The sequence below is a fragment of the Dermochelys coriacea genome, chromosome 7 (genome assembly GCF_009764565.3).
Source record: "Dermochelys coriacea isolate rDerCor1 chromosome 7, rDerCor1.pri.v4, whole genome shotgun sequence".
Classification (NCBI taxonomy): Eukaryota; Metazoa; Chordata; order Testudines; family Dermochelyidae; genus Dermochelys; species Dermochelys coriacea.
Window position 1 is genome coordinate 125,386,471 of NC_050074.1, and position 26,433 is coordinate 125,412,903.

The 26,433-nt window shown below is 59.6% G+C and overlaps 1 protein-coding gene across 2 annotated transcripts in view; it reads right to left on the reverse strand.

The window, feature by feature from the left end:
* The window catches only part of LOC119858186 (prominin-1-A-like), a 38,749-nt gene extending 13,687 nt beyond the window's left edge, over positions 1-25,062 (reverse strand). Inside the window, exons 1-12 of one of the 2 annotated variants that reach the window (XM_038408157.2) lie at positions 24,967-25,062; positions 22,105-22,367; positions 9,396-9,457; positions 8,748-8,953; positions 7,051-7,171; positions 6,733-6,796; positions 5,728-5,817; positions 3,394-3,584; positions 2,955-3,029; positions 2,331-2,394; positions 1,747-1,906; positions 1,149-1,301 (exon numbers count right to left, since the gene is read on the reverse strand). In XM_038408157.2, coding sequence (XP_038264085.1) covers positions 1,149-1,301; positions 1,747-1,906; positions 2,331-2,394; positions 2,955-3,029; positions 3,394-3,584; positions 5,728-5,817; positions 6,733-6,796; positions 7,051-7,171; positions 8,748-8,953; positions 9,396-9,457; positions 22,105-22,234 — 1,316 coding nt within the window. In that variant the 5' untranslated portion in view covers positions 22,235-22,367; positions 24,967-25,062. Of the gene's footprint in view, positions 1-1,148; positions 1,302-1,746; positions 1,907-2,330; positions 2,395-2,954; positions 3,030-3,393; positions 3,585-5,727; positions 5,818-6,732; positions 6,797-7,050; positions 7,172-8,747; positions 8,954-9,395; positions 9,458-22,104; positions 22,401-24,966 lie in introns of those variants that run through there. The other variant, XM_043519381.1, reaches the window with a different exon arrangement.
* Positions 25,063-26,433: the final 1,371 nt, after the last annotated feature.

The following is a 26,433-nucleotide window of genomic DNA, read 5'->3' on the forward strand; positions in this document are numbered from 1 at the left end:
AGATACCACTCCAATGGCCTCTCTGTCGCCCCTCCCCACCAGCCCAGATACCACTCAATGCCTCTCTGTCCCCCCACCCCCCAGCCCAGATACCACTCCAATGGCCTCTCTGTCCCCCCAGCCCAGATACCACTCCAATAGCCTCTCTGTCCCCTCTCCCCACCAGCCCAGATACCACTCCAATGCCTCTCTGTCCCCCCACCCCCCAGCCCAGATACCACTCCAATGGCCTCTCTGTCCCCCCAGCCCAGATACCACTCCAATAGCCTCTCTGTCCCCTCTCCCCACCAGCCCAGATACCACTCCAATGCCTCTCTGTCCCCCCATCCCCCAGCCCAGATACCACTCTAGTGGCCTCTCTGTCCCCTCACCCCCCAGCCCAGATACCACTCCAATGGCCTCTCTGTACCCCCACCCCCCAGCCCAGATACCACTCCAACGGTCTCTCTGTCCCCCCCCACCCCAGATACCACTCCAATGGCCTCTCTGTCCCCCCCCCAGCCCAGATACCACTCCAATGGCCTCTCTGTCCCCCCCCAGCCCAGATACCACTCCAATGGCCTCTCTGTCCCCCCCCAGCCCAGATACCACTCCAATGCTTCTCTGTCCTCCATCCCCCCCAGCCCAGATATCACTCCGATGGCCTTTCCTTGCAAATCAGCCTTAGTCATTTCACGGCTCATGAGCTGCCTGGAGACCAGAACCCAACGTACTGTCCCCGGTGCGGCTGCCCCACAGCTGGACACCCCCTCAGTCCTGGGCCCACGTATCTTACTGCTCATCACTGGATCTCCCCCAGCCTTTGCCTGCTAGACCCAGGAGCCCCCCTCTCAGAAACCCCCTCCCTCTGGTGCCCCTCCACCAGGATCGAGTCACCTCCGGGCCACCCCTCGGCTAAAAGAGGACATGGGGCTCCGCGTGGCTCTCCCCTGCCCCCCAGTCATGCAGTGGGCTCTGCTAAGCCCTCCCCAGTCTGTCCACGTCTGGTCCCAGCGTGGGCGCCACAGCTGGGTGCAGGTCTCCCTTGCGGGGTCTGCCCAGCGCTGTGCCCGGGGTCCCACCCCCTCCCTGCCACCCTTCGTGTGGGGCTGGAATGTCGGGGCGCCCAGAGGCAGCGTAATGGCTCTGGGAGCCGGGGGGGCTCTTACGCCATGAAGAAGTCTCCGCCAGAGTTGGAGAGGCAGCTGCGCTCAATGGGCAGCACCGACGGCTTCAGCCCGAGGGCCCCCAGCACCAGGGCCAGCAGGTAGCACAGGACAATCAGCAGCACCAGGCAGCAGAGACAGATGCCCACGATCCACCTGCAGGGGAGATGTGAGAGACCCAGTCCCTGGTGGGGCAGGAGTCTGGGGGCTGGCTGGGGGGTCACCCCCTGCTGCCAGACTGACAGGGGGGTCTCTCCCTCTCCTTAGAACAGACCCCCCCTTGTCTCCAGGGCGTCCAAGCTCTCGGTGTCCCAGGGGGACAGTGGGCTGCTCCCCTGCAGTGCTCCCTCGGCCGATGGCAGGGCTCAGCCCATGCTCCCCTCGCCCCCTCCAACAACCGCCCCCCTCTGAGGGCAGGGGGCTCAGAGCCCACCCAGGGCGTCGGTCCCACACCCCATGAGCTGGGGTCGCCAGTGCTCTCTGGCCCATACCACCACGCCATACAGCTCCAGCCCCTGCCACCCCCCAAGAGTCCCCTATGGATCAGGGAGCCCCCAGGCAGGATCAGCCCCACGCAGGGGGGCAGAGGCTCAGCCCCTACCTGTAGCCGTCGTAGGTGGTGACCTGCGGCTCGTAGTCACTGGCCTGCCTGGCGATGCTGTCCAGCGTGTCCGTGACGTTCCCCAGTGTGTCCAGCACCGGGATCGCACTCCGCACCCCGCCAATCTTCTGCCTGACCTCGGCCAGCTGGCTCTGCGCATCTATAGAAGAGGGGCACGTCAGGGACGCACAGGCACTGACGGCTGCTCCCGTAGCCCCCCGGGGCCCACGCTCCAGCTCCCCCTGCACAACGCATGGGGCAGACGCAGCCCCGGCAGGCAGATCTGAGAGGGCAGCAGATGCGAGGGGGTGGGGGGGGGCAAAGCGGGAGGAGAGAGCCTGAGAACCGAGAGAGCTGTGCTGATTGGACAGGAAGGGAGAATATGGCGGGGGACAGGGGGGAGAGCACAGACCCGCTTCCTAGGCCAAGGTGGGGCCTGGACCCCTGGCTCCGGGGCGGGACAGGTCGGGCCCCTAGGGGATGGGCAGGGCCCCTGGCCATTACAGCGCCCAGTCCCAGAGCAGGGGGCTGTGGTGACTGGGGCAGGAGGGGTCCCTGCATTACCAGACGGCAGCACCACTGACCTGCCACCACCTTCTGCGCCTGCTTCTCTACCCTCCTGGGGGTCTCGTTCAGCGTCTCGTTGGCCTGCAGCCCCAGACACGGACAGGGGAGAGACAGACAGACAGACAGGCTCAGATCCAAGCCCAGGGCCCCAGCGCAGAGCACAGGGCGAGGGCAAACGCACCACCAGGCCCTGCTCCAGCTCCGCTCTCCAGCCTCACATGCCCCAGCACCAGGAACTATCCGAAATACCCAGCACTGGCCAATGTCCCAGGCTCAGCGCTGGCCCGGACGGGCTGCCGGGCTCTCCCCATACGGGGTGGGGTACCATGATGGAGGCACCCTCAGCCCCGCCCAGGGCAGCACCGGCAGGGCACTGGGCTAGACGGACCATTGGCCTGCTCCCGGTCGGGTGGGGGCAGATGCCCGGCTAGCACAGTGGGCATTTTCCACATGGCATCGCGGTTCAGGTCCCTCTGCCCTGCCCCAGAGCCATGGCTTGGAGACGCAGGCTGCTCGGCCGAGGCCGGCATACCAGGCCACACCCTGGGGCAGGGAGAGCCGGCAATGCCCCTGCAGACCAGCCCCACACGGTGCTGGTCAGAGCCACGTCCCACTCGTCCCGCGCCACCACCAGCCTGTACCTGCTGCAGGACAGCGCTCAGGTTGGCACTGGTCAGGTTACTCAGCAGTTCCAGCTGGCTGCTCATGTCTGGGACCTGGAGAAACAGGAGCACATGGGGCTGACGCCTGGGGAGGGGGCGGGATGCGCTGGGAGCTGGCGCCGTGTGGGCCTGGCAATGTACGTACCAGCAGGGGTGGCAGGACGGTGCCCATGTCAGCACACAGACGTGCGCGCACACGGGGAGGTCAGCGGGTACATCGGGGGTATGGGGGGGTATTTGCATGTCAGGAAGGTTTCAGTCCCCCCAACCCCATGCACCCATCCAGCCCTCCACGCAACCCTGCACCACCTTGCACCCCACCCAGCCCCCCATGCCAACCTGTAACCCATGCACCCATCCAGCCCTCAGGAACCCCACACCCTTGTGTCCCCTACAGCCCTCCGTGTGCTCGTCTCACCATGCTGAAGTTGGCCTCGAGGGCCAGGCCACTGACAGACACAGGGAAGCAGAGGTGGCCACAGCTCTGCAGGGTCCGGTTAATCTGTTCCTGCATGCGGCTGAGGTTCTGGGTCAGCTCCCCCTGCAGCTGCTGCAGGCACTGGCCCGACTCGTTCGCGGCTCGGAGCTCCCGCTCCACCAGGTCCGTCTCTGGGGGGGGGGGGGACAGCAAGGGGCTTCTTATGGCTCAGTCCTCGTCCCATCTGCACTGTGCCCCAACCCAGGGACAAACGGGGGAGGGGTGCACCCCTGCGACACCCCCTGACTGTGCCACAAGGGGGACTGCCAGACACCCCCAAAGTGACTCCTCAACAGCTCAGTTGGGGCTGGGGCGAGCGGGACCAGCCTGTCTCAGACCACCCTGGTAACTCCCACCCTGCTCCATGCTGCAGGGGTGGGGGCCAGACTGGGGTCAGGGAAGGAGCTGGGAGCAGTGACCGTCCAGGCCCTTGGGGCAACAGTGAACTGGGGGATCCCAGGGGATGGTTAATGGGGTAGTTGCTCCAGCCCAGGCTCCCTGGGGCTCTTGGGATTCCCTGTGCCCCTCAGATGTTGGGGCTGAGGGGGTGTGACATTCTATACCTTGGGGGAGCATGCTGTAACCCCCACAGTTCTCATTTGCATATAATGGTGATCTCACATATTAAGCAGGCCTTGTAAGGTATCCGGGGAAGGGTTGTGAACTGCTGAGAGTCATTTCTCTGTCCATAGGTGTGTATCATTGATGCAGCTAGAGTTATGAGAATTGTGTAGTATGGCGGTCACTAAATCGTGCTGTAAGTTGGGGAATCTGCCAGATGTTAGCTGCCCAGAGGCAACAGCAAGGAAAGTCACCAACCCCCGGGCGGGGTGTCAAACAACCATCCACAGCCATTGTTCAGCAAGGGAGCTACACTGCAATGACGCGCCTGCATGAGGCCCCACAACGGGAATTGCTCAACCTTGCCTGGAGAGACTCAGCAGTGCCCCCCAGCCATGCACATGGGCTGAGGGTATAAAACAGACAGACTGGACACATACAGGGCCTTCTCCTGCCCCCACCTTCCCCACCAACAACCAGGACACTGAGAAGAAGACAAGACTCCATGACAGGAGACTGGTCCAGATTTAAGGAACAAACCCAGGTGTGAAAGTGGGCCGGTGCGGCATATTGGTAAGAACCCGCCCTGGCCCGTACGCAGCCCACAGTAAAGCGCTGCCACAGCAGCACTTTACCCTCCCTGCCCCTTTTACCTCCCCCATCGGCAGCCCTGCTGGTAGGGTCCGTAGGTAGGGCAAAGGGAGCAACTGCCCTGGGGCCAGCGATTTAAAAGGGCCCGGGGCTCCAGCAGCGCGGGTCAGGCGGCCTGGAAAGGCTGGCTGGGGAATGCTGACCCTAGCCCCACCCCTGCCGCCCGAGGCCCCAACCCTTCCGTGGGCCAGAGCTGGCCCCGGGCCCGTACCGGTAAGTGTCAAGTGTTACTTTCAGCCCTGAACAAACCTGTATATTAAGGTCTGCGATATCCAGTGGGGTGAGAAAAACGGCTTCATTTAGTCGCTGCCCAGTCTAACAAGGTTCAGAGTTTAGACTGCATGTTCTACTTTCTTTTCTTTTGGTAACCACTCTGACTTCTTGTGCTTATAATCACTTACACTCCATCTTTACAGTTAATAAATCTGTCTGTTTATTCTACCTGAAGCAGTGCATTTGATTTGCAGCGTGTCAAAGACTCCGCTTGGGATAACAAACCTGGTATATATCAATTTCTTTGTTAAACTGATGACCTCATAGAAGCTTGCAGCGTCCAGCGGGCATAACTGGACACTGCAAGACGGAGGTTCCTAGGGTTGTGTTTGGGACCGGAGATATTGGCTGGCTAGTGTCATTCGGTTGCACAATCCAAGGAGCAGCTGACATGCCAAAGGCTGTGCGTGACCAGCCCAGGAGTGGGGGTTCTCACTGCAGAGCAGTGTAAGGCTGGCTCCCAGACTCAAGGTTTGGAGAGGCCTAGCAAACCACCGGTCCAGATAACACCAGAGGGGAACGTCACAGGGGGTTATGCTGCCCCCACTGCAGAGGTGCCCCCTGGCACCACCCCGAGCCCCCCAGCTTTCCCACCAAACACCCACAGGGTTACTCTCCTCCCCCGCCCGCCTTAGGAGCTTGTTCCCCCCGGTGTCTGGGGATGCCCCCTTCCTATGCATGCCCCCCTCAGGTCTGGCAGGTGCTGGGTGGGCAGCTCTTGTAGGGGGTGAAGGGCCGTGCTGTGCGTGCGGCTCCCCAGCTCCCACTCCACAGCCCCAGGGCCGGTACCTTCGAGCAGGCGCATGGCAGAGCCCAGCGCCGGGTACATCTCTTCTTCCATCGCGGAGATGATCCCACTGCCCAGGATGGGCCCGATGTCTGTGAAGAAGGGGGCAGCGCTGTCACCTCGAGCCCAGCCAGACACATGGCCACCAGGGAGCGCTTCAAACCCCGAGCCCCTGTCTGGCCCAGAGAGTTCACCCCCTGCCCCACCTACCCCCCAGTGTGGGGGCTCAGCACTGCAGCAGCCACCTGCAGCATGGGCATGCAGGGAGGTGGGCAGTGGGCACAGAACAGGCTGGCCACGGAGCCCATGTCATGCTATGGTCCCTTGAGAGGAAATGGCTAAAGCTATGGGCTGAGAGCCAGGACTCCTGGGTTCCATACCCCTCTGCCACTGCCCTGTTGGGTGCCCATGGGCAGGTGTTGCGGGGAGCATGACCCTGGCTGGGCTGGAGGGGGCTGAGCCATGGTCCGGGGGTATGATGAGAAAGCAGCCAAGAGGGAGGGGAGGGGCAGGTGAGCAAATGCCTGGAAGCCCGGAGGGGCCAGAGGAGGCACGGTGCAGGTACAGGCTACTGGATCCCAAGGGTGCTAGGCTCCATACTGGGGCAATAAATGCAGGGAGCACAGCCCTGTGCAGCCCGACCTCCGCCAGGGCTCTGAGCGCTGGGGCAGGGCATCCCAAAGGGCTAGCCCAGTCAGGCCATGAGACGCGCTGGGTGGATCAGATCACACATCCCCATCCCCACTGCCCCAGAGCCAGGTCACCAGAGCCACACCCTTCCCTGGTCCCACACAGCCCCCCTGCCCAGGAGCCAGGTCTCCAGGGCCACACCCTGCCCCAGCCCCCACAGCCCCCCACCCCAGAGCCATGCCCTGCCCCAGCCCCCAACCCCAGAGACAGGTCCCCAGGGCCATGCCCGGCCCCAGCCCCCACCCCCTGCCCCAGAGCCAGGTCCCCAGGACCATTCCCTGCCCCAGCCTCCCACGGCCCCCTGTGCACAGACTCACCCTGGAGGCTGCGGTTGGCCTGGCTCACCGGCACGTCGCTGTTGTCAATGATTATATCCACCTGCTGCAGGGACAAGGAGAAGGGGGGTGAATATGGTCCAGGCTGGGGAGGGGGCTCCCATTCCCACAGGAGGACTGCACCATACCCAGCAGCAATGGACTAACTCAGGGGGGCTGCGTGGGTCACCCCAGGGCAGGCCCCTGGCATCCCCGCCCTGTGCAGACCCTGAATTCATGCCCTGCCGGTCTCTGGCCCGCAGGACAGGTGAGGCGGGGGGGCTCCAGCAGGCAGGTGAGTGGCAGGGGCGCTGTGCGTACCTGGGGGATGGCACGGACAAAGGTGCCCAGGTTGTCCAGTGTGGTGTTGAGGGCACCGAAGCTGCCATTCACGGCGCGGGAGAGGCGGTCGTTACTGATGAAAGCGCAGACATTCCCAGCCCTGGGACAAGGAGAAAAGGGGGTGGGGGCAGCGTCAGCACACGGAGACCTGGGGGGGCCCTAGCTGTGTGCTCTGAGCCCCTAGACTGTCCATGCACAGCAGGGCCCGCTCACAGCAAATGGCTTCATGCTCTGAGAGTCAGGACTCCTGGGCTCTGCCAGGGCCTCACTGTGCCAGCTCGGGCAGGGCGCTGCGCCTCCCTGTGCCTCAGTTTCCCCTGGTGAGGTCCACCCTTGGGGGTGAGGGGGCATAACTAACAAGCCAGCATAAAGCACGGCTCACAATGAATGTGCCTGCCCTGCAGCTTCGTCCCAATCCCAGGTCCACGGTCACCCCACTGACCCCCTTTCCTGAGGGTGACGACGGCACCATCATGAACCCAGGGGGTCACTGGGCTGCACACACTGAGCCTGCGAGTTTCGCTGCCACAGCAGGGGTCAATCCCTGGCTCCTACCGGCTGAGCTAAAGCAGAATCGCCACTCAGGGTACTGGGCTTATGACACACAGATTAGCAGCTCTGCTCTTGCCCAACAAGGAGCGGTGTGGCTAGCCAGTCCATGGCAAGCATTTCTAGAACCCTTCCCCCTTCTGAGGGGCTCAGTGGGAGCTAGGCCCCCAACTTGTTCCCCATGACCCCTTGGGACATTCCAGACGTTGCACGGCTTAACCAATCAACTCCCCCTTGACACGAGAGAATTCCATCCTCCCTGTCACAGAGATGGAGAAACTGAGGCAGAAGGGAGCAACCTGTCCCAGCAAGCCTGGCCAGGGCCCAGCCGGATCTCCAAGTGCCGGATCCCCAGCTCTCCGGCCATTGCTCCAGCATCACCTTGCTGCTCATACTTAGTGGAGGGAGCGGGGGGCTAGCCCCCGCTTTCCTGGTCACTAGCTGGGTGTCCCCCCACAGGTGATTCCGAGGCACCATAGCCTGGAACGCTCTAATCCCAGGTTGAACTCGGACCTCGACTTCCTGAGGCTTCTGGCCCTTTGTCCTCGGGCAGGAATCTGCTCCTGCGAACAATGGGGACTTCCTGGCAGCTTTCCACTCCCTGCCTCGCCCACCTGCTTTCCCAGCTGCTCTCCAGCCAGAACCTCAGCCCCGGGGGAGCAGGGCTCCGTGCGATGGGTTGCTCACGCTAGTGTTCGTCCCCTGGGTGGGATCACAGCCTCAGCGCAGATAAAGCGTCCAGGACACCCACACCCACGGGCTCCGGGGCACCAGCTGGGCGCCAGGAGGAAACTTCTTCCAAAAGGGCAACAACACTGCACAGCCGGGTGAACTGGGGGGTTTAGAGCAGCCGGCCCAGGCCACCCCAGTGTGCGAGAAGAGATGACCGGGGCCAATGGATGAGGCCAGCCTGGGGACCCAAGGATCTGCCTAGCTCAGAGGGGGTTAGTAATGCCTGGTCATCCGGGGCCCTTCTCAACCCCTCTCCATATACAGGGTAACTGCCCCCCCCCGCGCCCCTTGGGGCCTGCGATGCACGGCCCGGCAGCAATGCAAGAGCCCACGATGCTCGGGCTCTACACTGAAATAAGGCCCGCGGAGGCGCTGGGCCAGAGCGTGGCACTCACAGGATGAGGGTGGTGACCAGCAGCACCAAGACGCAGAGCGCCCTGCGCTGGCAGCCCGTGCGCTTGCTCTGTTTCTGGTACATCGTTCCCCCGCAATTCCCGCAGCAGCGGCAGCAGCAGAAGCAAAAGCCGACCAGGGGCATGAGGATGATGAAGAGGAGGCCGATGGCCGTGCAGACCAGGAAACCCACCTCATAAACCAGCACCTAGGGCGAGAGCACGAGCACTAGCAACGTCCATCCCAGCAGGGCCTGCGGCCCTGGGTGTCACTCCTCCCCACAGAAAGGCAGCTGCCTCTGGGGCGGAACGGGCCAGCACTTAACGCAGCGGGGCAGCTTAGGGCAGGCAGTGAAGGAGCGATGCTACAGGGAAGACCCAAGGATTTGGGGAGGCAGAAAGGAATCATCGGCTCTGAAACCTGGCCAGGCTGCTGGGCTTTCTGCCCGGAATCGGGCAACGTGCCTTGGAGTTTGATTCTTTCAAAGCACTCCAGCATGCTGCCCCTGTCTGCAGCATGGATGGCATCGCTGGGGGGGGGGCATGGCTGATCTCAGAGTCCCCACTAAGCCCTGACAGGGACCTTCTCCCTCGGTGCCTATGGGGGGCCCTGCCCCATGCCCTTCCCCATGGCCCCGCCAGGGCCCTCACCTCTTTGTACACGGCAGGGTCCATAATGTCATTATTCTGCTGGATCAAGTTGGTGAGGAGTTCTGGGGAAAGGAGCAAAGAGGGGAGTTAGCACCCAGAGATGCCACGGCCTGAAGGGACTGTCCTGCCCCCGCCCACCTGCCCCAGTCCAACTGGCCGCGTGACCCAGGCCCGAGAATTCACCCAGAGAGTCCTGCTTTGAGCCCAGGAATCCAGGACCACACTGGATGTCACGGAGTGTGGGGGAGTCCGGGCCCTGCACCCCTCTTCCTGGGATTCACCGTGATTCTCAGCCAGCCCACAAAGTGGAAAGTTTATTGGACAATAGGAACACAGTCTAAAACAGAGCTTGTGAGTACAACCAGAACCCCTCAGTCAAGTCCTTCTTGGGGGGCAGGGAACTTAGACCCCAGCCCTGGGGTTCCCTGCGTTCCACCACCCAGCCCAAAACTGAAACCAAAACCCCTCCAGCAGGCTCCCTCCTGCAGCCTTTGTCCACATTCCCAGGGCAGAGGTGTTACCTCCCCGTCCCCCTCCTGGCTCAGGTTACAGGCTCTCAGGTCTCCCGTCCCCAGTGAAACTCCCCTGCCACATTCCCAGGCCAACACTCCCCACTCCCTGCTGCGTCACATCTCTCCCCCCTTCGAGACTGAACTGAGTGGGGTGACTCTGACCAGTGACCTGGGGAAGTTCCGGGCCCCCTCTCCGGGACAACACATCCGCTATCATGTTGGCACTTCCCTTCTCATGGACCACGTCCATGTCCTAATCCTGCAGGAGCAGGCTCCACCTCAGGAGCTTGGCGTTGGCTCCTTTCATCTGGTGCAGCCAGGTCAGGGGAGAGTGGTCAGGTACACGGTGAAGTGTTGCCCGAAGAGATCTGGCTCTAGTTTCTTGAGGGCCCACCCCATGGCCAGGCACGCCTTCTTGATGGCCATGTAGTGTTGCTCCCGGGGTAGCAACTTCTTGCCCAGGTAAACAATGGGGTGCCTCTCCCCCTTTTCATCCTCCTGCATTAACACTGCCCCCAGTCCCGTGTCTGAGGCGTCGGTGAACACCATAAAGGGCTTGTCGAAGTCTGGGTTTGCCAGAACTGGGCCACTGACCGGAGCCTACTTCAGCACCCAGAGAGCCTCCTGGCACTGCCTGTTCCAGACCACCTTGTCTGGCTTCCCCTTCTTGCATAGCTCAGTGATGGGGGTGGCGATGGCGCTAAAGCGAGGCACAAACCTTCAATAGTATCCTGACAACCCAATAAAGGCTTAGACCTGCTTTTTGGTGTGGGGAGGGGGCCAGTCTCTGATCACCTCCACCTTAGCTGGTTCCAGCTTTAGGCGGCCGCTCCCCACCCGATGGTCCAGGTAAGATACATCTGCCAACCCCACCTTGCACTTCTCATCTTTTATGGTCAGCCCAGCCTCCTGGAGTCGGTCCAGCACTTGTCTAACCTGGGACACATGGTCCTCCCAGGTCTGGCTAAAGACACAAATGTCATCAATATACGCCACAGCAAAACTCTCCATCCCCCTCAGTAGCGGATCCACCAGGCGCTGGAAGGTGGCCGGCGCTCCCTTGAGGCCGAAAGGTAGGGTCAGGAACTCATAGAGCCCGAGAGGGGTGATAAAGGCCGACTTCAGCCGGGCATCTGCATCCAGCGGCACTTGCCAGTAGCCCTTTGTAAGGTCCATGGTGGTGAGGTACTGGGCTCCTCCTAATTTGTCTAGGAGCTCGTCAGGCCTGGGCATGGGGTAGGCATCAGATACAGTGATGGCATTGAGCTTCCGATAGTCCACACAGAACCAGATCGACCCGTCCTTTTTGGGGACCAGCACCACCGGCGAGGTCCAAGGGCTGGCAGATGGCTGGATCACCCCCAAAGCCAGCATGTCCCTGACCTCTCTTTCCAGGTCCTGAGCAGTTTTCCCTGTGACTTGGAAGGGGGAACATCTTATTGGCGGGTGCGATCCTGTCTGCACTCGGTGGACAGTCAGATTAGTGTGTCCAGGCTGGTTGGAAAACAGCTGTCGGTACGGATGCAGCACCCCTCTGATCTCAGCTTGCTGGGCAGGGGTTAGCTGATCTGAGAGGGGAATTGTTTCCAGGGGTGAACCAGCTCTGGTCCCAGGGAATAGATCTACTAAAGGGTCATCACCCTGCTCCTCCCAATGTCCACACACGGCCAACACCACATTCCCCCTGGCATAATATGGCTTCATCATATTCACATGGTACACACGGCGGTGGTGGGCCCAGTTCGACAGCTCCACCACATAGTTTACCTCATTTAGCTGCTTGACAACCTTGAAAGGGCCCTCCCAGGCAGCCTGTAGTTTGTTCTTTCTCACAGGGATGAGAACCATCACCGGATCCCCGGTGGCGTAGGCGCGGGCCCACGCCGTGCGGTCATACCAGACCTTCTGCTTCTTCTGGGCTCTGGGCAGATTCTCCCTGGCCAGGCCCATGAGTTCAGCAAGTCTCTCTCGGGAGATCAGGACATACTCCACCACTGACTCTCCATCGGGAGTGGCCTTCCCCTCCCATTCATCTCTCATCAGGTCCAGGGGGCCCCTCACCCTCCTTCCATATAACAGTTCGAAAGGCAAAAATCCCGTAGACTCCTGGGGTACCTCCCTGTATGCAAACAGCAGGTGAGGTAAGTACTTGTCCCAATCCTGCGGGTGCTGGTTCATAAAGGTTTTCAGCATCATCTTCAGCGTCCCATTGAACCTCTCCACCAGCCCATTGGACTGGGGGTGATACGCTGAGGCCCAGTTGTGCCGGACCCCACATTTCTCCCACAAGCACCGGAGCGGGGCCGACATGAAGTTGGATCCTTGGTCTGTCAAGACTTCCTTGGGGAACCCCACTTGGCTGAAAATGGTCAGCAGCGCATCTGCCATGGTGTCTGCTTCAGTGGAAGCTCAGGGCACTGCCTCGGGGTAGCGGGTGGCAAAATCTACCACCACCAGAATGTATTTCTTCCCTGATCACGTCGTCTTGCTGAGAGGTCCCACTATGTCCACGGCCACCTTCTGGAAAGGTTCCTCTATGATGGGCAAAGGTTTCAAAGCCGCTTTTCCCTTGTCCCGGCCTTCCCCACCCTCTGACAGGGGTCGCAGGATCGGCAATACTGCCGGACTGTGGTAAAGCCCCCAGGCCAGTAAAAGTTCTGTAGCAGCCTCGGCTGGGTGCGCCGGATTCCCTGGTGCCCTGAGAGGGGGATGTCATGGGCCAGGTACAGTAACTTGCAGCGATACTTCTGGGGGACCACCAGTTGCCTCCTGACCCCACAGGACTCCACTTCCCCTGGGGGAGCCCATTCTCGGTACAGGAACCCCTCCTGGCAACCTCTCCTCATGGTCCGTACCACACGGAGGTCGGCCAGGTCCCCGAGCTTCCGCCAGGAGGGATCTTTCTGCAATCAGCCTGGAACTCAGCAGCTGGGGAAGGGATGGGGACCGAGTCTGAGACCACAGCCTCTCTGAGCCGTGCCCCTCGGCGCTCCCTCCCCACGAGGGTAGGGTCCTGCGCTGCCGGTGTGGTACCCTCCCCAAGGTCGGGGTGCAGTGCCCCTCAACGGCTCTGGCTACGGGTCACAACCAGGGCGTTCTGGGGGTTGCTTGGCCAGTCCTCTAGGTCCCCCCCATCAAAACCTCAGTGAGCAAATGGTGGTGTTTCCACGTCCTTGGGGCCCTCCTTGGCCCCCCTTTTCAGGTGTACCCTTGCCACGGGCACCTTGAATGGGGTCCTGCCCATCCCCATCAGGGTCAGGTAGGTGTTGGGCACCACCCAATATGGGGCCACCACCTCGGCCCGGGCCAGCGTCACCTCGTGCCCATATCCCAGTATCCATTGACCTTTCTCCCATCCACCTCCAGGGGAACAAGGCCCTCTCTCCGGAGGGACAGCCCCGCACCCACCCTGTAAATCGAGAACCCTGAGTCCAGAGCATCCAACCCTTTGGAGAAGCTGGCTTGGGGTACTCTTCCCTCCTGAGCAGGTGGTAAGCTGGCAGCCCCCCTTGCCTGGGCCGTCTGCCCCTCGTCCAGCTGGGTCCCTACCCAGTTAACCCTGGGTAGGTTGGGTCTGCTCAGTCTGTCCCTGAGCCTGGGGCACTGGGTCCATACGTGGCCTCTCTGGCCACAGTGATAGCAGCTCATGTCACGTTGGTCCCCTTGAGTGGGTCGGATGGTCCTGATGACAGGTGTTCCCCTTGGGAGGGGGTTCTCCATATTTCCCCCGCCGGGAGGTCCCATGGTGACTCTCTGCATCGTGGGGGCCCTGTTCTTTTGGGACTCCTCCCTGCTACCCCCTGACTGACTGTTCACAAACTCGTCAGCCAGCTGCCCTGCGTGCTGCGGGTTCTCTGGCTTTTTGTCCACCAACCATAGCCTCCGGTCAGAAGGGCACTGTTCATACAGTTGCTCCAGTACAATTAAGTCAAGCAGGTCCTCTTTAGCTTGGGCCCCAGCTGTCCACTTGCGGGCATATCCCTGCATTCGGTTGACCATTTGTAGGTATGTGACCTCAGGCGTTTTACACTGACTCCGGAACCTTTTCTGGTACATCTTGGGGGTCAGCCCAAACTCACAGAGCAGGGCCTTTTTGAACAGTTCGTAGTCCCCGGCCTCCACCCATTTCATTCGGCTGTATGCCTCCACGGCTTTGGGGTCCAGTAAGGGGGTGAGCAACTGGAGCCTGTCTGCAGGGTCAACCCTGTGCATCTCACAGGCATTCTCAAAGGCCGTCAGGAAGCTATCTATGTCCTCCCCCTCCTTACACTGGGCCAGGAAGCACTTATCAAAGCTCCTTGCAGTCTTGGGTCCCCCCTCACTCCCCGCAGCCGGGGCCCCACTGCTCCTCAGCCTGGCCAGCTCCAGCTCATGCTGACATTGCCTTTCCTTCTCCTCCCACTCATGATGATGTTGCTTTTCATGATCGTCCAGCTCCATCATTTTCATCTCCCTCTCCCATTCCTACCACCTCCACTCCAGAGACGGGGAGCTCCGCCGGGAGGATCCCCTGCTAGCTGCTGGGGTCAGGGTGCCCTCGGTATTTGCTGGGCTTCCCCAACCCCTCCCCTAGGCATAGGTAGAAAGGGTTTCGGGATGTCCTCGGCAGCAGACTGACCCCTCCCAGCCCGGTCAGGCCCCAGGGCCCACACTGCGTCCACTGGGCGGCTTCCCTCAGGGACAGGGATTGGGTCATCCAAGTGATCCTTCTCCTCCAACTGGGCAATCAGCTGTTCCTTGGTGGACCTCCCAATGTGCAGCCCCCTCTGCCTGCACAGCTCACCAGGTCACTCTTAAGGCGTTTAGCAAACATCTCCCTGCTGGCCACTAGCAGGGCTGGGCAGCTTGCCACGGTTTCCAGGAAGAACCCTTAGGGTGCCAGCCCTTCTCGAGGTCACCACCTCTTTGCTAGGGTCAAGCTGCAGACTCCTCCGCCCCTGGGACCGCTCGCTGTAATCACCAGGGGCATCCTGTTATTGCAAAAGTCCTTCTCTCTGGTCACACACTCCCAGGGAGAAGGAGGACTTGTGGCACCTTAGAGACTAACAAATTTATTAGAGCATAAGCTTTCGTGAGCTACAGCTCACTTCATCGGATGCATTAGGTGGAAAATAGAGTGGGGAGATTTATATGCACACAGAGAACATGAAGCAATGGATCGTGTGGTATGATCTGGATGAAAGCTAGAGGCATGTAGGTAGGAAAAGCGGTCAGCGGCACTGCGATGGGTACCTGCATGGTGCCACAGTATGCCAACGTTTTTATGGCTGACTTAGAACAACGCTTCCTCAGCTCTTGTCCCCTAATGCCCCTACTCTACTTGCGCTACATTGATGACATCTTCATCATCTGGACCCATGGAAAAGAAGCCCTTGAGGAATTCCACCAGGATTTCAACAATTTCCATCCCACCATCAACCTCAGCCTGGACCAGTCCACACAAGAGATCCACTTCCTGGACACTACGGTGCTAATAAGCGATGGTCACATAAACACCACCCTATATCAGAAACCTACTGACCACTATTCCTACCTACAAGCCTCTAGCTTTCATCCAGATCATACCACTCGATCCATTGTCTACAGCCAAGCTCTACGATAAAACCACATTTGCTCCAACCCCTCAGACAGAGACAAACACCTACAAGATCTCCATCATGCATTCCTACAACTACAATACCCACCTGCTGAAGTGAAGAAACAGATTGACAGAGCCAGAAGAGTACCCAGAAGTCACCTACTACAGGACAGGCCCAACAAAGAAAAGAACAGAACGCCACTAGCCATCACCTTCAGCCCCCAACTAAAACCTCTCCAACGCATCATCAAGGATCTACAACCTATCCTGAAGGACGAGCCATCGCTCTCTCAGATCTTGGGAGACAGGCCAGTCCTTGCTTACAGACAGCCCCCCAACCTGAAGCAAATATTCACCAGAAACCACACACCACACAACAGAACCACTAACCCGGGAACCTATCCTTGCAACAAAGCCCGTTGCCAACTCTGTTCACATATCTATTCAGGGGATACCATCATAGGGCCTAATCACATCAGCGACACTCTCAGAGGCTCGTTCACCTGCACATCTACCAATGTGATATATGCCATCATGTGCCAGCAATGCCCCTCTGCCATGTACATTGGCCAAACTGGTCAGTCTCTACGTAAAAGAATAAATGGACACAAATCAGACGTCAAGAATTATAACATTCAAAAACCAGTCGGAGAACACTTCAATCTCTCTGGTCACTCGATTACAGACCTGAGAGTGGCTATCCTTCAACAAAAAAGCTTCAAAAACAGACTCCAACAAGAGACTGTTGAATTGGAATTAATTTGCAAACTGGATACAATTAACTTAGGCTTGAATAGAGACTGGGAATGGATGAGTCATTACACAAAGTAAAACTATTTCCCCATGTTATTTCTCCCCCCCTCACCCCACCCCTCCATTGTTCCTCAGATGTTCTTGTTAACTGCTGGAAATGGCCTACCTTGCTTGTCACCATGAAGGGTTTTCCTCCTTTCCCCCCCCCTGCTGCTGGTGATGGCTTATCTTAAGTGATCACTCTCGTTACAGTGTGTATGATAAAACCCATTATTTCATGTTCTCTGTGTGTATATAAATCTCCCCACTGTATTTGCCACCTAATGCATCTGATGAAGTGAGCTGTAGCTCACAAAAGCTTATGCTCAAATAGATTTGTTAGTCTCTAAGGTGCCACAAGTACTCCTTTTCTTTTTGTGAATACAGACTAACATGGCTGCATGTTCTGAAACACTCCCAGGGGTTAAGCACCCCCTGAAACCGTCTCTCTGAATCTTCAGCACGCCTGGTCCCCATCAATCCCCCTTCGTTTTACTGTTCCCCAGTCACTAACTGCAGGAAGCGCCGTCCACGAGGTGCAGTAGATCCCACCCCTGCCACCAGTTGTCATGGAGTGTGGGGGAGTCCGGGCCCTGCACCCCTCTTCCTGGGATTCACCGTGACTCTCAGCCAGCCCGTAAAGCGGAAAGTTTATTGGACAATAGGAACACAGTCTAAAACAGAGCTTTTGGGTACAACCAGGATCCCTCAGTCAAGTCCTTCAGGGGGGCAGGGAACTTAGACCCCGGCCCTGGGGTTCCCTGCGTTCCACCACCCAGTCCAAAACTGAAACCAAAACTCCCCCAGCAGGCTCCCTCCTGCAGCCTTTGTCCACATTCCCAGGGCAGAGGTGTTACCTCCCCGTCCTCCTCCTGGCTCAGGTTACAGGCTCCCAGGTCTCCCTTCCCCAGTGAAACTCCCCTGCCACATTCCCAGGCCAACACTCCCCACTCCCTGCTGCGTCACACTGGAGCAGGGCTTTCAGGAACAATCCCTGGTTATGTCAACACTGCACTAAACGCCCATGGCTGGTCCGGGTCAGCTGAGTCAGGCTGCCCAGGAGCCACGGCACAGATCCCCAAGCCATGGCAGCACTGCCTCCCCCAGCGAGCCCCAGCCCAGGTCCCCCTCTCCAGCAGGAGAGCCCCCGGTGCTCTCACTTCTCCCCCCCTCCCCGGGTCCTAGCCCCTCCCTCCTCACGACCCGGAGCTCGAGGGCAGAAGGGTTTGTGTGGAAGGGATACTGCTGAGCAAAAAAGGCTGGTGCTGCAGGGAGCGGGGGGGGGGGGGGGGGCTCAGTAGGGGGCACTCTCCCCTCACAGTCAGTGCTGACCCTAGTGCAAGGATAGGGGGCACTGTGCTGCGGGGAGCAGGGTGGGGCTCAGCAGGGGCGCTCTCCCCTCGCAGTCAGCGCTGACCCAGTGCAGCATACGGGGTGCAGGGACTGGGGGTGCCATCTGTCCCTGTGGAAAGCAGAGGTCACAGGACTGCAGTGGGGATCACGTCCCCCAGCCACGCGGGGCTGTGAGTACGTCAGCTGACAGTCTCTTTCCCAGGGGTTGATGTGCAGACATGGGCCGGGCTCACCCCACCCTAGTGGGCACCAGGGACACCATCCTGCTGGGGCATATCCAGAGGATATTCTCTAGCAAGTGCATTTCCAGCATCCAGCCAGGCCTGGCAAACCCACAGCTCTAATTCCAAACTGCATGAACTCCTCCCTTTCCAGCTGGGACTGGTTTCCTTCCCATGTCCTGCTTTCCCCTTGCATCACCCCAGAGCCCCACTTATCCTCCTGTCCCCCGACTCACTGTGTATTTGGCAAGCTCTCCAGGGCACAGCCCCACACCGTCACACCTGTGCGGCAGCAGGAAACAAACCATGAAAACAAACAAGTCAGGTCACTGCCAAGAACCAAATGGCTTGTTTGCAAACTACAAAACAAACAGGAAGTCCAAGGGGTGACAAGGAAACACAAGCTCAGGGGAGGCAAAGGGAGCAAACAAAAGCACCTCAGGCCCTTGAAAAAAGCAGGGGAACCGGTCCAGATTGGGCCAGGGGTTATGTGATTTAGGGGAACCAGAGCACTTTCCGAACTGTGTATAATGATTGCTTCACCTGCCACTGAAGTGCAGCCACCTTGGGGGCAGAACGTGGCAGCTGTTTAACAGCACCCAGCAGCCAGAAGCAAAAGCGGTCTCCAATGGTTGGTGCAGAAGGACCGGTCTGGGCAGACACCAGGGCTACTCGCTCTAGGATCTTAGCTCACCACAAGCAGCCAGGACCTTGGTCATGTGGCTCCTTTGAGAGATGGTCCCTCCAGCACCCCCTGGGCACTGGCTTACAGGGAAGAATCAGCAACCCCACCCCATTTCCCCCCCCCCCCCCGGCTTTCCTAGGCAGTCTCCCCCAAAACCCACACTAGACACAGGTCACCCCTCTCCAGCACTGGCCGACTTCTGAGTGCATTACAAATGGGGAAGACTCATGATCCTCGTTTTACAGAGAAGAGAAACCGAGGCACAGAGAGCCCAAAGCCAGAGTTTTCACTGACCTCGGGTGCCCAAGCTGAGACCCCTCAAAGGGGCCTGACTCTCAGAGGGGCTGGGCCCCACAAACGCATCTCTGGCCAGCGGGACCCGCTGGCACTGTGAGCTCTGCAGCTCCCCAGGGGCCCCAAATTCGGTGGACACTTTGGAAAAATCGGCCCCATGCAACTTGCCCCAGCCCGCAGAGTGAGTGTGGCATGGGACCCAGGAGTCCTGGCCCCCAGTTCTGTGCTTTAGGGGCTGCTAGGCTGTCACCATGCAGATCTTCCTGCAGTGGCTTGAAGCAGACCAGAGAATCCTGCACTCAAGAGATGAAGGATTCCCAGCTCCTTCCAGCTGGCTCACCAAGTCAGAGCCGGTCTGGGTGCTCCCCTCGGGACCCCACCCGCTACTGACTCACAAACTCAGTTCAGGCTCTGCAGAGAGGAGCCCAATCCTGGCAGCTGCTAGGGGAGAACATAAGAATGGCCAGACTCGGTCACACCAATAATGTATCTAGCCCAGAATCCCGGCCAGAGCGCACCTGGAAAATAGCACTGGCTGGATCACAAAAAGCAGCTGGATGATGGGACATAAGTATCATGGGACATAAGAACGGCCAGACTGGGTCAGACAAAAGATCCTGTCTGCCGACAGTGGCCAGTGCCAGGTGCCCCAGAAGGAATGAACAGAACAGGGAATCATCCAGTGACCCATCCCCTGTCGTTCCCTCCCAGCTTCTGGCAGACAGAGGCTAGGGACACCCAGATCATGGGATTGCATCCCTGACCATCCTGGCTACTAGCCATTGCTGGACCTGTCCTCTGTGGACTGATCTAGTTCTTTTCTGAACCCAGTTATAATTTTGACCTTCACAGCATCCCCTGGTAACGAGTTCCATGGGCTGACTGCGCAGAAGTACTTTCTTGTGTTTGTTTTAAACCTGCTGCCTGTTCATTTCATGCAGTGACCCTGGTTTGTGTTACGTGAAGGGGTAAATAACACTCCCCTGGTCACTTGCTCCACCCAGTTACGATTTTATAGACCTCGATCACATCCCCCCTTAGTCGTCTCTTTTCCAAGATGAACAGCCCCAGTCTTATTAATCTCCCCGCATACGGAAGCTGTTTCATCCCCTAATCACTTTTGTTGCCCTGCTTTGTACTTTTTCCAATTCTAATGTATCGTTTTTGAGATGGGGCCACCAGAACTGCACGCAGTGTTCACAGTGTGGGCATGTCCTGGTTTTCTTCAGTGGCATTATGATATTTTCTGTTTTTTGATCTATCCCTTTCCTAATAGTTCCTAACATGCTGGTTGCTTTTTTGATGGCTGCTGCACACCGAGTGGATGTTTTCAGGGAACGATCCACAATGACTCCGAGATCTCTCTCTTGAGCTTATTTAGATCCCATAATTTTGTACTTATAATGGGGATTTTGTTTGTGTTTATCAACATTGAATTTCATCTGTCGATGCCGTTCTGCTGCCGAGAGACAAGGTGGTTAGGTCATAGCTTTTATTGCACCTTCGGTTGGTGAATCGCAATAGAACCTGGTCCAATAAAAGATATTACCTCACTGACCTGGTGTCTCTAATATCCTGGGACCCAACCAGCTACCACACCGCTGCATACATCTTGTTGCCCAGTCACCCAGTTTAGCAAGATCCCTTTGTACCTCTTTGCAGTCTGCTTTGGATTTAACTGTCTGGAGTAGTTTTGTATCGTCTGCAAACTTTGCCCCCTCCCTGTTTACCCCTTTTTCCTTGTAATGGACAGAGATAAACAATAAACTGCCACATACAAATCCTGAGAATACCAGGAAGGCCCCTGATCAGGCCCCTGATCATACACACACTGCTCTGACCCAGAGCACAACAGAACTCACCCCTCAGGGCCAGATGCCAGCTACAACGCGGGGCTGCAGGAGGTGTCCGCGCAACCTGGCACTAGGGCCCCAACCCACAGGCCCCACTCATGGCAGAGGGCTTTGGGGCCAGCCTTTCATTCAGACTGGGTCCCAGAGTGTTTTACAGAGCCCCCGCCAAGTGAGAGCGGGTCTCGAGGCCTTGCAGGTTGCAGGTGAAATCGGTGACATGAAATTTGGGTATATTTGTTGTGCAACCCTATTTATTGACACAATATGCACCAATTCTGGGGCAGATGTGGTCACCAACAGTGCGCAGGCCACCCCCTGCTTTCAGGACTCTCAGCTCAACGCCAGGGCCCAGCTCCCACAGAGCAAATCTGCCCCCAGAACCAGCTCTGGCCAGATAAACGAAGGCAGAGCAAACTCTCCTGCCCTTTGAAACGGCTCCCCCAAAACTAGGCTGCATCACAAACCCACCCGCAATGCGACACTCCTGAGGCTGAGCGCAGCTCACTGCCTCCGGGGAACAGCACCTCCTGGGACTCCCCCACGGCCCCATGGATAACGAGTGGCAGAGAACTCACGGGGAGACAAGTCTCACTGAGATGCATCCTCTGCCCCATCTCCCATCAATGACCCCATCCTCAGTGCCCCCTTTGTCCCCTACCCCAAACCTTTCCCCACTGGCCCCTGTCATGGCCTCCTGCCAGCCCCCCTTCATTCCTGTCCCTCGGGACTCCCCCACCTCACATCCCCTCCAAGAGGCAGTAGTAACTGGTTCACTTTAACAGACCCCACCAGACTGCACATCCCCCCCGCGGGATGCTGTAACCCCACCACAGCCCTTCCGTCTGTTACACTCCACATTGCACCACTCCCCATGCAGAGCAGCCAGCCTGCGCTGCCTTCGCGCTCAGCCTGCAGCAGGCTCCATAGATCTCAGGGCACTTTGCACACATGCATCGCAATCCCATCCGATCAGTGGGGAAACTGAGGCACGGGCAGGGGCATGACAAGCCCAAGGTCAGGCAGCAAGCGAGAGCCAGCAAACCAGGCATAGAATCCAGGAGTCCTGCCCCCCAGCCTGGGGTCCCGGGCATGTGGCCATGCTGCCTCCTGTGATAATGCGTTCAGCTAACAAGCTGCGGAGCGCTGAGCAGCAAATGCCAGGGTAGCAGATGCAGATCTGGGGTTGCGCACAGGTCCTGGGGGACATTCAGGGCAGGGAGCAGAGGGAGAACGTGTGTGGATGGTGCTGAAAACAGCTCTTCAAATGGGATCCTGAAGGGACCCAAGTAACCTAGATGTGACCTTTCCCTGCCCCACACATCAGTGCCTGGGAGCTGCAGCCAGCTGCCCTACCCCACCCTGGGAAACCCAGAGAGAGGAGGAGGGGCAGCAGCCTGGGGACGCCCGCACCATGCTCTTACCAGCTGGGAAGGCATTTGGCTGTACCAGCCCCAGGAAGGAGTGCACCATGCTGGACAGGCCGGGCAAGCTGCCCGCGGGGGGCACCGGCTCCGGCTGGTACTCCAGCTGCGAGAGGTTCTGCAGGGCCATCCTGGGCTGGGCTCCAGGGCAGCTCCAAGGGCCGCCAGGGGGAACACGCCGCTCTGGGGGTGCAGGTAGCTCCTAGCCTTCCTTCACACGGTGCTTCCCAGCAGGGCTCAGCACGCCTGGCAAGGCCAGGCTCCTGGAACAGACAAGAGGTGTGAGCGGGCCACAGACCCAGCAGGGCACTGGGCCCAGCAGGAAACACAGAGGAGAAATAAAATACCTACTGCTTCCTGCTGGGGAAGAAGATAGAGGCGTGGCTGCTCAGGTAGGGTGCCAGCAGGGAGACACACTGCAGGGCTGGGCCGGGCCAGGCGGGGCCGGGCCAGGTATGGGGCAGCCCCTGTCACACATTGCAGATTTGGGGGTGGGGGGAGTGAGCTGGGACGCCCCATAACACTACAGAACAGGGGCGCTGGAGAAGAAGCCCGAGCCCTTACCCTTTCCCAGCAGCCTCCTGGTGGCCAGTGCCAGTGCCAACGGCTGCCCACTGAGGCCACCAGCATGTTGGGTTTTGTGGGTTGCCACGATCATTTGTGATGAGAGGAAAAACAACACCCGCCCCCCACCCTGGCTCCTCCTGCCTCCCACCACAGAGGCCTTGCCCAAGTCTGGCTCAAGGCCACCTCCTGTCTCACCCGTGCCCTTTGGGCAGTCTCTGAGGTGGAGGATCCGCAGGCAGAGGGTTTGGTTATTCTGGTCCCTGGGATGTGTGATGCCCCCAGTATCCCACTCTCCCCACAGCCCAGCCTGCTAGCAGGTTGCTGGGAAGGCGTGCTTCCCCCATATACTCCCCCTGCAGTTTTTGGCCCTGGTTGTCAGACACTCTTGCTTGGGCTAGCGGGCTCCAGAGACGCCAGCAGCCACCAGTCTCCAGCCGCCCAGCTCGGACAGCAGCCAGCAGTAGCGCAGAAGTAAGGGTGATAATACTGCAACCCCCCCCACAATAACCTTGTGACACCCCCCCCACAACTCCTTTTTGGGTCAGGCCCTCTACTGTCACAACACCCTGAAATTTCAGATGTAAATAGCTGAAATCATGAAATTTACCATTTTTAAAATCCTATGACCATGAAATGGACCGAAATGGACCGTGAATTTGGTAGGTATTTCCCTACTCCTGGGGAAATACAGTGCAGCAGCCACCAACGGGTTAATTTGGAAACACCTGGCTCCAGGCTGGGCCCAGTTAACCCCTTCAGGGCTGTTGCACTATGTGTGGGGCATTAACTCCGCCCCCCTGGGGGTGACATCTGGGGCAGCCCTGTGGGTCAGAGGTCAAAGGGCATCCAAGCAGTGAACATGGGTCCCGGGCCAGTGCCCTCTCCCTGGCCCCCTCCCCATCGGCTAGAGGCAGACCCCCCAAGAATAATGGGGGAGCCTCAATGCCCTAAGGGAGTAGGGTGAGCCCCAGTTACACACTTCCTGCCCCCCCTAGCTGCCTAGGACGGGTTCCAGCCTGCTACGGCGAGGATCTGCCCCTGGGAACCTCCCCAGAACTTGACCCGAGTTGCCCTGAGTTTCCTCCTTGCCCGGCCGCTCCAAATGCTGGGGTGGGCACCCCAAGAGGGTCATCCCCAAGGCAAGGAGCAGGGGCCCTGTTTGAAGGGCAGCGCCAGTCCCAAGGGGGGGGGTCACGCTGTAGGCCAGCATGGTGCCCCTGCCTGTTAGTTGGACCCCCGCAGGCAGGGGAGTGTCATAGCACACGGGTGCGTGACCCAGGAAGTGAGCCCCCTTTCCCAGCTGGGTACAGCACCCACAGCTACATCAGATCAGAGGGCAGGTTGGCCAGCCCGTGCAGGGACTATGCAGCTGGATCCAGCCCCACCCCCCACTCCTTGGTCCTTTGGGGGAGGGGGCTCAGAACTGGGAGTCCAGATGCCTGGATTCTGTTCCCAGCTCGGGGAGGGGAGTGGGGTGTAGTGGTTAGGGTGGGGGCGGGGGTGCAGGGCTAGGAGCCAGGACTCCTGGGTTCTGTTCCCAGCTCGGTGAGGGGAGGGGAATGGGGTGTAGTGGGTTAGAGTGGGGGTGCAGGGCTAGAAGCCAGGACTCCTGGGTTCTGTTCCCAGTTCGGGGAGGGGAGTGGGGTGTAGTGGTTAGGGTAGGGTGGGGGGCTGGAGCCAGGACTCCTGGGTTCTGTTCCAGCTCGGGGAGGGGAGTGGGGTGTAGTGGTTAGGGTGGGGTGGGGGGGCTGGAGCCGGGACTCCTGGGTTCTGTTCCAGCTCGGGGAGGGGAGTGGGGTGTAGTGGTTAAGGTGGGGTGGGGGGGCTGGAGCCAGGACTCCTGGGTTCTGTTCCAGCTCGGGGAGGGGAGTGGGGTGTAGTGGTTGGGGGGGGGGGCTGGAGCCAGGACTCCTGGGTTCTGCTCCAGCTCGGGGAGGGGAGGGGGGTGTAGTGGTTGGGGGGGGGGGACTGGAGCCAGGACTCCTGGGTTCTGCTCCAGCTCGGGGAGGGGAGGGGGGTGTAGTGGTTGGGGGGGGGTGGGGGGACTGGAGCCAGGACTCCTGGGTTCTGCTCCAGCTCGGGGAGGGGAGGGGAGGGGGGTGTAGTGGTTGGGGGGGGTAGGGGGGCTGGAGCCAGGACTCCTGGGTTCTGCTCCAGCTCGGGGAGGGGAGGGGGGTGTAGTGGGTTAGAGCAGGGAGCGGCTCCCACGTTCAATGGGCAGGGGCCGGATTCCCCTGCCGGGGCTGCCCGAGGGGCAGGCAGTGGGGCAGGCTCTCCCAGCCCGGGGGCGCTTACCCCTGGCGGGGCCGGGCGGTGTCCGGTGGCGCTGGCTCTGGGCGAGGCAGGGGAGCTCTGGGTGCCCGGGAGCCCCGGCCCGGCTCGGCTCGGCTCGGCTCACCCAGGGGCCGGGCTTAGCGCTGCTCCAGCCCCCACCCGAGCCCGCGCGAAGTTCGGCTCTGCCCGGCGGCGAGCTCCCGGCTGGGGGCGGCCACGGAGCCCTGCTCCACACACTCCATGCCCCCCCACACCCTGCCCCCTAGAGACCGTGCCCCCCCCAGAGATCCTGCCCCCCAAAGACCCTGACCGACACACCCTGCCCCCCAGAGCCCTGACCCCCCACAGACCCTGTGCCTCCCAGAGCCCTGCCCCCACACACCCTCCCCCCAGAGACCCTGCCCCACACACACCCTGACCCCACAGAGACCTGCCTGCCCCCCAGAGCCCTGCTTCCATAGAGACCTTGCTCCACATACACACACTGCCCCTGAGACCTACATCTCCCCCTCAGAGACCTGCCCCATGCACACACACTTCCCCCCTGAGACCTGTCTACCCCCCAGCCCCACCCCTTCGCCCCATACCTCCCAACTCCCACACCAAGTCCCTACCCCCCACAGGGACCTCCCCCTACTCAGACACCCTGTCCCCCACACCCTGCTCCATCCAGACACTACCTCCTTCCCCCCAACACCGACAGTTCCCCCCACACAGAGGCCTTGCCTTTCACACCCTGCCTCCTTCCCCCCACACACAGAGTGAGACCCTGCTCCCATACTCTGCCCCCACACCCCATCTCCTCCCCCCATGCTCCCACCTGCTGCCTCGTCCCACCCCCCACTGTTCCGCCCAGAGCCTGCCTCTCACCTACAATCCTGGCAATAGCGCTGGGGAGCCACTGACCCCCAGCACAGCAGGATCTCGGGACACACGGATGCCCATTAGTGGTGTTCCCCACACAGGGCACCATGCACCCTCCTGGGAAGAGCCAACCTCTGGGCTGGGGGGGCGTGTTCGTCTGCACACTGGCTGCCCGGCCCAGCCCACAGGGGGTAGAGTGGGGGAGCTGCCTCTTTGCTCCCCTCTTCCGCCTCCCCCTCCTTGAAGTTGGGTCTTTATTCCCAGCAATTTAGGCAAAGGCCAATATTATTGGACACTATATTGGTGTAACAGTAATTTGTTGGAAACCTCCTCAAACTGATGATTGAATGTGACAAGCCTTTACATGATTATTTATTTATTAATCCAATAATCCAATAAGGAGCTGGGGTTTGACTGGCTGCACGTGACCAAATAAATCTCGGGTGACCCCAAGGGACATGGCCCACGACCAACAGCCTGTGCAACCCGCTGCAATGGTGCATATACCCTCACATTGTGCGTGCGGTGGCTGTAAGAAGCTGGGGGTTGACTGTGCATGGCAAAATGCATGTTGGATCACCCCAAGTGACGCGTCCCTGCCACCGCTATTTCGTTACTAAGAGA